Source organism: Mytilus galloprovincialis, chromosome 3 (assembly GCF_965363235.1).
Source record: "Mytilus galloprovincialis chromosome 3, xbMytGall1.hap1.1, whole genome shotgun sequence".
Taxonomy (NCBI): Eukaryota; Metazoa; Mollusca; class Bivalvia; order Mytilida; family Mytilidae; genus Mytilus; species Mytilus galloprovincialis.
Genome location: NC_134840.1, coordinates 6,884,541 through 6,895,700, shown reverse-complemented (window position 1 = coordinate 6,895,700; position 11,160 = coordinate 6,884,541). Strand labels below are relative to the sequence as shown.

General features: G+C 31.9%; 1 protein-coding gene across 3 annotated transcripts in view; it reads left to right on the top strand.

The window, feature by feature from the left end:
* Window positions 1-253: 253 nt before the first annotated feature.
* The window catches only part of LOC143067063 (uncharacterized), a 34,256-nt gene continuing 23,349 nt past the window's right edge, over window positions 254-11,160 (top strand). The window contains exons 1-4 of one of the 3 annotated variants that reach the window (XM_076240069.1): window positions 254-642; window positions 7,412-7,453; window positions 9,714-9,787; window positions 10,089-10,163. Coding sequence is in view for 2 of the 3 variants with exons in the window: in XM_076240067.1 (XP_076096182.1) it covers window positions 2,310-2,373; window positions 7,412-7,453; window positions 9,714-9,787; window positions 10,089-10,163 (255 nt within the window). In the remaining variant the exon portion in view is untranslated. Of the gene's footprint in view, window positions 643-2,172; window positions 2,374-7,411; window positions 7,454-9,713; window positions 9,788-10,088; window positions 10,164-11,160 lie in introns of those variants that run through there. The other 2 variants (XM_076240068.1, XM_076240067.1) reach the window with 2 other exon arrangements.

The window sequence follows — 11,160 nt, the reverse complement described above, 5'->3', positions numbered from 1 at the left end:
TTGTCTCTTTGGCACATTCCCCATTTCCATTCTCAATTTTATTGCATCATTTGAAAATGTCCAGAGACAAGCTACTTATCCCCCTTTCGTGGGAATAATTTGGTTGATTATATAGGGAATCACTGAAGTGTGACTGGAGCCCCCCCCCCTTTTACAAAAAGTTCTGTATCCGCCCGGTGACTGAAAAGTTACATAGAACGACTAAAAATATTGAAATTGACAACACTAAAGTTTAGATGAACATGATGAATGCGTAGGGACATGAAAGAAGCTTTCAATATACTGGCTGAAATATACGATAGTAAAGCAACTGATTTCTTCACTTTTAACAAATTAAAAGTACAACTAGAGGTCATAAATTTAAAATTAATAAACAAAGATGTATGTGCATTCACACTTCTTCACAAACAGAATAGTAGAGCGTGACATGGAACAACTTACCAGAACACATTGTAACAACCACTAAAGTGAAAACATTAGAAAACAGACAACACTTACTGGAAAGATCATCCTATGAAATTAGACTATATACACTTGAGTATGGACAAAACACAATTAGAGTAACCGGAAAAGAAGAAACGATAGAGATGAACATAGAGGAGCAGCAGCTCCTGCGTTCAAATCGAACGTAGGTAAATGAAGGTAGGTAAATATGAGTTGGTGCACGAATGTATCTGAAGAAGTGCTAGTATAAAATCTGTATAGCGGCCTGGCACAGAAAGGTCAAATTGGCTTATATTTTACGTTGCGTTGTCATAAGTCAGGAATCTGATGTTCAGTAGTTGTCGTTTGTTGATATGGTTCATAAGAGTTTCTCGTTTCTCGCTTTTTGTCGAGCCTTTGACTTTAGTCGAAAAAGCGAGACTAAGCGATCCTACATTCCGTCGTCGTCGGCGTCGTCGGCGTCGTCCACAAATATTCAATCTGTGGTTAAAGTTTTTGAAATTTTAATAACTTTCTTAAACCATACTGGATTTCTACCAAACTTGGACAGAAGCTTGTTTATGATCATAAGATAGTATCCAGAAGTAAATTTTGTGAAAATAAAATTCCATTTTTTCCGTATTTTACTTATAAATGGACTTAGTTTTTCTGCGGGAAAACATTACATACACTCTGTGGTCAAAGTTTTTAGAATTTAAATAACTTTCTTAAAATATCTTGGATTTCTACCAAACTTGGACAGAAGCTTATTTATGATCATAAGATAGTATCCAGAAGTAAATTTTGTGAAAATAAAATTCCATTTTTTCCGTATTTTACTTATAAATGCACTAAGTTTTTCTGCGGGAAAACATTACATCACTCTGTGGTTGTAGTTTTTAAAATTTTAATAACTTTCTTAAACTATCCTTGGTTTGTTCCAAACTTGGACAGAAGCTTGTTTATGATCATAAGATAGTATCCAGAAGTAAATTTTGTAAAATGACATCAATTTTTTCCATATTTTACTTTAAATAGAATTCTTTCTGCCAGGAAACAACACATTCACTCTGTGGTTAAATTTTAAAAAATTTTGATAACTTTCTTATACTATTTTTTATTTGTACCAAACTAAGACAGAAGCTTGTTTATGACCAAAAGCTAGTATCTAGAAGGAAATTTTGTTAATATTTTGTACCTGTGTATCTGTATTTTTCTTATAAATGGACTTAGTTTTTCTTCCAGTTAACATTACATCCAGTCTGCAGTTAAAGTTTTTAAAACATTTATTAGATTCATAAACTATCCAGGATTTTTTTTACCAAACTTGGACAGAAGCTTCCTACAATCCAAACATGGTATCAAGCGGAATATTTTTATTGATTTTTTCCCTCATTTTTGTTGATCCTGCAATTTACAGCAAAAGTAGGCGAGACACGGGGTTCCGCGGAACCCTTACAAATTTTTTATACAGATTATACCGTATCAGTTTGGTTTTCCCGTCAAGTTGCATGAGTTGTTTTACGGCTTAAATATTCATTTTTGATGCCCTTTATATAGCTTGCTGTTGTTGTGAGACAAGGCTCCTTGTTGAAGATCGTACTTTGACCTATAATGGTTTACTTCCATAAATTGACCAAGGATTTGTATAGTTAGACAGTCTTACTACAATTCCTTTCAAGAGTAAGCTTAGTAGGCAATATTATTATTACCAATAACCGGAACCGAAAACCGGAATGGGTTTTGTCTATTACACAATTTCAATATGTCTGCGCCCATGTTGCAACGTCAAACAAAATTTACTCTTACATCTCCCTGAATATAATATTGTAGAGTATTGCGGTATCGAAATGAAAGTTTGAAAGTAGTTTTTCATAGATTTTAACATGGGTAACAAACAGAACTATAAGAATGGTCGTCATGCAACGTTGTTTGTATATTTACAAAGTTGTAAGTCAAAATTTAGGGGGGCAATTTTATAAGGTTGGGAACAACCCCTTAATACATGTAATAAGGAATATCCTTTGATAGAGGGACAGTCTCTTGGGCAAGGGGTTCTGTTATTGTTGTAGAAAAGGGAAACTTTGCCTTTTTAAAAGAAAAGGGGAAAAATTTATTTTTGGATCAACTTTTCTTGGAGCCTGTGGTCTTATTTTCAATAACATTTTACTTTCAGCATTTTTAGTGTTCCCAAGCGGTTTATTATAAATTATGTTTGTTTGTTACATTGTTAGCATTATTTAAAAAATGGAGTATCTTTCTTTATCTACCAACAAAAAAAGTTTTCTTTTAAGAAGTAGCCAATTGCAAAATAAATTGTTTAATATGGTGACGAAGTCCACAATAACAGGGGTTACACTAATGTCCTGACAATGTCCTGACTGATATGAAACGGGTAAAAAATGTTTTATTATTTTTGGATCTACAGAGCTTATGTTGTATTGTTATATGTATAACCGACTTTAAATAAATCTTTTATGCTTTATGCTTTTATGCTTTATGCTTATTTTCAAGAGTTAGAAAACTTGACCTGACCAACTATGTCTTTCCCATGACTTATGTCCTGACCGATGTAAAATGCCTATAACCTTTTTATTCTTCAAAGGATTTCAAATTTGATGCCAATGAAGATTATAATACTAAATTTATAGATACAAGAAAAGATTTAAAAAAAAATAATTTAAAGAGTTAAAAAACTTGACCTGACCAACGTCGACTCTGCTCTGACTAATGTCCTGACCGATGCAGAAAATGTTAATAACTTTTTTTATTGAAAAAAATGACTTTAAGTTCCTTACCAAGGAAGATGATAGCATTAAATATAGGAATTTATGAAAGAAAAAAATGTTTTTTAATTTTTGAAATGTTAGAAAACTTGACCTGACCAACTTGATCTTTGTCCTGACTGATGAAGAAAAGACAAATATTATATAAATGTTTTTTTTCTCTCTCTGAAAACAGAATAGACTTAACTCTTTAAATTATATTGATATTTCATTTTTTTTTTTATTTAAACATAGTTTAGAAAGAACTTGGATGCACTTTTTATTATTTGTAATATAAGTGTATATAAAGAAAGCCAAAAGACAGTGACATAATAAAATTATGTTTATTATAAGTTTTTATATTTCTGTGTGATTCTAACATAATTCTACTTAAAAACAATATATCATGTATATTGAAATCAAGAGAAGCCCATTTCCTGTCCTTATTTATGTTATTTGACATGTTTAATCCCTCATTAACTAAACAACAAAAAATGAGTGAAATAAATAAGAAAGATATAGGTAAGGGGTCATCCATAATTGTCAACCATTTTCCAAAGTGTACAAAACGTACACTTGGGGGGAGGGGGTTAAAAAATCAACATTTTTACCGTACGCTTTTTTTTTAATCTCCGGAATTTATATCGTTTCCGTAGGGAAAGTCGATTTATAAAATCGAGAATTGGCTTGGGTATGTTTCTCTTCTTATTTCTTCTTTATTATTTTCACTTGATGATATTGATTTCGATATCATAATTCTACTCAATCGGGATTGAACGATTAAAAGATCAAATCATATGAAAACTAAATCTTTCAAAAATGTGAACTAGTAAAATTATTTAAACAAAAAGTTTGCAAGCATTTCTCAGTACCCCCGATTGTCAATTTCACCTGCTTTATCGTTATCGTTATCGTTTTACTCTGTTTAATAAACAAAATTGATGGAAACACTAAATTCTTTGAATTTTTTGATTTTGACAAGACGCCATTTTGTGAAAAGATTTTAAACTGGTCTTTAGATTAATTTCCTTGTAATGCATTCCAAAATAGTAAACCAGTAAACCGGAAGTAAACTTATTTTTCTTAGTATAAGCCTCCTTTAATTAGGAGCACCCCCATATGAAGTCTAACCTTAACTTAAAAAATATCCAATATATGTACACGTTACAGTATATATATATACATCAACGATAATAGTGCCATGAATGGCATATTTACAGGGACCTATCAAATAGAAATACAGGCGGGAAATTTAAAAACTCAAAATGTTTTAAAACATTACACTTTTATTGATTGATGTCTTGAGCTCTGATTCCATCAGCAACTGTCAGTCCATACTTTACCAATGCAATATAACCATGCATTTCCCTTTCTTTGATTCTTAGCATAATTTATGTGCCCCTTTGTTAATCTTTTGAATGCTCTAGGTGCCCTTTTTATTGGAGTTACCATTCCCACTGTGTGATAGGGGAAACACTAATCTTTGTACCTTATTCTGACAAAACACAAGCATCACAGATAGATGTCATCAAATAAAACAGTCAGATATATTTTAGTTTTTTTTCAATGCAAATTTCGAAATTAAACTAAAATATAATGGACAGGATCCGGATCTTCTTTTTATTAAGAATGACTGATTCTTCTCTTGAAATCTGAAAATGGTTGATGTACACTTTTTGAGGGAGGGTGGGGGGTCTGAAAAAGTGTACGTTTTGTACACTTTGGAAAATGGTTGACAATTATGGATGACCCCTAAGTAAACCGATTAAATTTTAATTATTCATGCCACTGTCTTTGGACTTAATTGCATTCTGTACATCTTTATAATCCTTTCATATTAAGTGTAGAAAAGGTGCATTTACTTAGTATCTACAGCATCTCTAATCACATACTTTTCTCAGTAATATAAAACTTGGTTATATCCCTTTCAATAACAAAAAAGTTATTGGCAATGCAATTTTATAACGGTCAGCACATTCATCATGATAAAGATCAAGTTGGTCAGGTCAAGTTTTCTAAAATTTCCAAAATTAACTAACATTTTTTTCTCATAAATTCTTATTTTGAATATTATAATTTTCCTTGGTAAGGATCTTTAATAAAGTCAATTCTTTCAATAACAAAAAAGTTATAAACATTTTCTACATCGATCACGACATTATAGTCGGGACAGAGTCGACGTTGGTCAGGTCAAGTTTTATAACACTTAAAATTCGTTTTTTGGGATACGATTGCTTTCAAGCAATCTGTAGACTTATACCAGTGGCTCAGGACAATGCCCTCACGTCAACCGTTTTATTCTAAACATTAAGGACCATCTCAGATTCTTATGATTGTCTTGGTTAAAAAGGTAAAAACAAACAAAGGGATTGAACTTAAACAACTTTCCTATAATGTTCTTCTCCTAATCTTCATGTTTGATATTTCCCTTGACTTATATGCGTGTTTTTAACAACACGGAAAATCAGAACCAAGCAGTTTTATATTTAGTGTTTTTATAAATTTAGAAACACGTCAGAGAGAATTCCCCAGTTGTGATGAAAATGCGAGAGTTCTCTGAATTCCGATAAATCTATTTCTGTCATATAAGAACTGAAGTGGAGTTTTACTTATATGTCACCGTTATTTAACTGATATTTGATATTGTACTTTCATAAATAATAGAAAACCATTTAGGTTTAATATACGTTTTTACTACAGGTTTGTTTAGGTAATTATGCGTATGCGTATAGTTTTCTTGACTTCAAGGGGTACTAGGTTAAATGGTTGCTCTGGATTTCCCACTCAATTGATTAATTTATAACTCATGGGATCCTTTCTAAGTATGTCTGCTATTGAGGGTTATTGTTGTTGCATAATTTTAAATCATATGCATCATTTCAATTAAAAGGTTTACTTTCAACACCCCTTCAGGCGAAATGGGGTCTTCAATAGTATCGTTTCGAGTTGTATCCCTTCCGGAAGTACTTCCGTGAATTCTGAATCAACGGACAACACGTTAAGAAAAAATAACTCGTTCTGTCAATAAACGTCATAATATATTAAAAACGATCGCAATTTAAACCGAGGAATGTGTACGGAAAGGAGTCATGATCACTGACCCAAAGGAAATTAAATATTTAAAGAGTTAGGAATGGGGTTCCTCCTAGAATTAACATAGGAAAATAGGTGATAAGATACGAAGGGAAATACTTCTCTCACTCTGAGTCTCAGTGACTGCTGTGGAAAGTAAACTTGGAATTGATAGTACAAAAATAAAACACAATAGGCCTAAGTACATTGTTCATACACTTTTAACCGGGATTGGCTATTTTGTAACTATTCAGATTACGTAAATTACATTTTACATGTGCAGTTAAATTAGTTTTGAAAATAATATTATCCAGCTACATGTATACATGTGTCAATGAAAACAATGGCAATCGTATCCCTCAGAGCAATCTGCTCTTTGATTGAATATTTTTTCTTATATCTCTGTATTCAATGTTAGAATCTTCCTTGACATCAAATTTGAAGTCGATCCTTAAAAGAAAGAAAAAGTTATTAGCATTTTACATCGGTCAGGACATTAGTCACGGGAGGACGTAGTTGGTCAGGTCAAGTTTTCCAACTCTTGAAAATATTTTTTTTCTTTTTTTTCTAATATTTTTGTATTTAATGTTTTATTCTTCCTTGGTAGAAAAATCAATAAAAAAAAATTAAAAAATCGGGAACATTTTCCGGAATTTTTCATTGTACTAATGAACTCAAAATCATTCAAGTATTTTTATGTCGCGTTTTTTAAATTTCCGGTTTGCGAAGAACGCAGAAATCTACTTCCTTTTCCGGTCTTGTTGTTGTGAGAATTTGAGTAGTCTAGTAAAATATATGAACACAAGGAACACAATACCAATATTTCATTTTTAATAATTCTTTGTCTTTGATATGAATTAACATTACCTGGTGGATGTGCGTTTCTTTGTTTACATTAAAGATGACGTCATAACTTAAATAACATCACAAGTAAAATCCCTAACAACAGAACCAAAATCGGAAACGTTACGGTATTTCCGTTTCTTTTTTTTAACAAATATTTAGCACTTGTTTACAGGATCACAGATAATAATATGTATTTACCTGAGCAGCTGATTACTTTATATTAGATCTGTTAATTGATCATAACTTCACTTTAATTTAACATATTTAATAGTCCATTTTATTCAAATATTTTATCATTTCTTCAGATTTTGTTACCATTGCTACCATTTTAGGAGTTGGAATTCTCGGTAAGTACATACCAAAATGATATCAAACAACTACTGATTAATCAATGAGTGCAATTCCTTTATGGATAATGAAGATGGCTAATGCCATTAAATAAACTACTGCAATGTCTTCTGTACATTAGTTAACAATGCTTAAGACTGATTTGATGGTCTTTGAAAGGAGACTTGCAGTGGGTTAGACCACTAAATAAAGTAACACAATGCCAAAATTTGAATTGTGTAACTTTAGTTTTGATGTTTCACATATATATTGAGCAATTATAAAGAGAAATAACTATTCCATATACATTTGTACTTGTCCCATGTGAGGAAACTCCTTATCGATTGTTCTTAGATTTTATCTTTCTATTTTAATAGTTTAAGGAATTTGTTTGTAGATGGTTCATTTGTTCACAAAAAGTTCACATACATGTATGATGTATTCATGTGTATGTTGACCATATTTACTGTTGAAAATAGAAAAAAAAAACGAAAAAATATGCGGAAGATATCAAGCTGTTTTTCAAAAGTCATAAGTATTAAAAAAAATTGACAGGGCCATGCTAAAAAATAAAAGATGACATAAGTCCAAAAAACACTACATACTTAACATAGAAAACTAATAGAGACTGTGCAACATATCATGGGCCCACAAAAAAAAAAAATGAACTCACACATTTTAAAAGGATTGAAGACAGTTGACAGTATGTATGTCCTTGGGTTTCTTGTATTGGTGTGTTGCTGTCTTATTTACCTTCACACCACTTCTAGTTTTTTGTTACATTTTTTTTAGAAAACATTAAGAATCCATACTCTAAGACGGAAAACCTCTTCATATATGGTTGTGATATGCTTGGGCAAAGTTGCTATAGTTGTTAATGAGGGGATTAATTTAATTTAATTAAGGAATGACTGTAATATTTTTTTCTGTCTATGAAGACATAACATAAAAAATGTGGTGCACACTGAATAACGTGTGTAGCGGGTTAGACTGTCGGCATCCCAATGGGAACAAACTGTGCCCCTCTGCTTGCCGACTTGTTTCTTTATTATTATGAGGCTGACTTCTTGCAGGAACTTCTTAGGAAGAAAGATAAGAAGTTAGCAATATCCTTTAACTCTACTTTCCGCTATATAGATGACGTTCTTTCACTAAACAATTCAAAATTTGGTGACTATGTGGAACGCATCTATCCCATCGAATTGGAGATAAAGGATACTACAGATACAGTTAAGTCGGCTTCATATCTTGACTTACATCTAGAAATTGACAATGAGGGTCGGTTGAAAACAAAACCTTACGACAAAAGAGATGATTTCAGCTTTCCAATTGTGAACTTTCCATTTCTAAGTAGCAACATTCCAGCAGCACCTGCATACGGGGTATATATCTCCCAATTGATACGATATTCCCGTGCTTGCATTTCCTATCATGATTTTCTTGATAGAGGGTTACTACTCACAAGGAAGCTATTAAACCAAGAGTTCCAAATAGTGAAGTTGAAATCATCCCTTCGTAAATTTTACGGACGCCATCACGAGTTGGTTGACCGTTATGGAATAACCGTTTCACAAATGATATCGGATATGTTCCTTACGTTGTAACTACAATCCCCTTCCCTTTCATAAATGTGACCTACCGAATTAGACTATTTACCGGATTTGTAATCACATAAGCAACACGACGGTTGCCACATGTGGAGCAGGATCTTCTTACCCTTCCGGAGCACCTGAGATCACCCCTAGTTTTTGGTGGGGTTCGTGTTGTTTATTCTTTAGTTTTCTATGTTGTGTCATGTGTTCTATTGTTTTTCTGTTTGTCTTTTTCATTTTTAGCCATGGCGTTGTCAGTTTGTTTTAGATTTATGAGTTTGACTGTCCCTTAGGTATCTTTCGTCCCTCTTTTATTTAACAGTGTGCACCACATTTTTTATGTTATTTCGAATAAACAGAAAAAATATTAGTCATTTCTTATAATTTAATTCTAAATTCCATTTTAAACCGTAGAAAAACATGAAAAAACGTTGATGAGGTCACAGTCACATTACTAAATTTTGTCTATGGGCTGATATCAAAATAACGTCAGCCAATCAGAAGACGCGTTACATCCAAAATTGAATTACTGATACATGTTCAAGTAGTAATTGATAAGATAAAAAAGATATGAATTACTAGAAATGTTACATTATTACTTATATTCATATGCTAAGTTCATGAAGTTGTATTTTTGCATGCATTATACTTTCATAACACATGTCTTTGATATAGATTTTCATTACAGGACTACCTGTGACCCTGTCAAGAGCAGGATTATACCCTTTCCTTGTTTCTTTCATTCTGGGATCAGTTGTACAGGTACAGTTCACTACTTCAGTAATTTAAGATTTACCTTTTTTAATTCATTCCCTTCCAGAAATCAATTTTACAGATACAATTCTTGCACCTTTTTAATTACCGGTAATGGTTTATATTGGTTGATTTGTGTTGTTGGTTTGCTTTGAAGTACAGCATATTAAATGCAAAAAAGACACTGTTTACTTACTTGACAATTTTCTATCTTCAGTTTTCAGAAAGGTATAAATTTGTTTTGTTTTTTAAACTCAATAATTGAATTCCATACTTTACTTAATCTTTATCTTTCATATCTATTTTCCAGGTCCTCCTGGTATATTTCTTTGTAGAACTACTACAAATTGCTTATGCTGCTCAAAATTCAGGAACATCTCATAAGGTATGGTAGAATGTAAGAAAAAGGTATTTCATCACAAAGTCCAAAATAAATATAGTGCAAAAACATTTTTGGATTGATCTTTTCAGATCTATTCAGGAGTAATTTGATAGTTTCACAACAACTAATCTTCACCTTAAACTATAATCAGTAACAGTTAGAACAACTAACCTTCACCTTAAACTATAATCAGTAACAGTCAGAACAACTAACCTTCACCTTAGACTATAATCAGTAACAGTCAGAACAACTAACCTTCACCTTAAACTATAATCAGTAACCGTCAGAACAACTAACCTTCACCTTAGACTATAATCAGTAACCGTCAGAACAACTAACCTTCACCTTAGACTATAATCAGTAACAGTCAGAACAACTAACCTTCACCTTAGACTATAATCAGTAACAGTCAGAACTACTAACCTTCACCTTAGACTATAATCAGTAACAGTCAGAACAACTAACCTTCACCTTAAACTATAATCAGTAACAGTCAGAACAACTAACCTTCACTTTAAACTATAATCAGTAAGAGTCAGAACAACTAACCTTCACCTTAAACTATAATCAGTAACAGTCAGAACAACTAACCTTCACCTTAAACTATAATCAGTAACAGTCAGAACAACTAACCTTCACCTTAAACTATAATCAGTAACAGTCAGAACAACTAACCTTCACCTTAAACTATAATCAGTAACAGTCAGAACAACTTACCTTCACCTTAGACTATAATCAGTAACAGTCAGAACAACTAACCTTCACCTTAGACTATAATCAGTAATAGTAAAGAAACACTTACAAAACTAAAACTCATGGCAAATAGAAAAAACAGCTCTTGGGTTAAGATAACATAAATAAAACTTGAACTCCTAATTTATCTTTGGTCGCATTTAATGAACTGAAGATGAAGTATAGCAATACAAGTACTTTTCTTTTGATGTATGATTATTGTGTACATTTTCATAATATGTTATTGGATGAATTATGATTGGTTTAA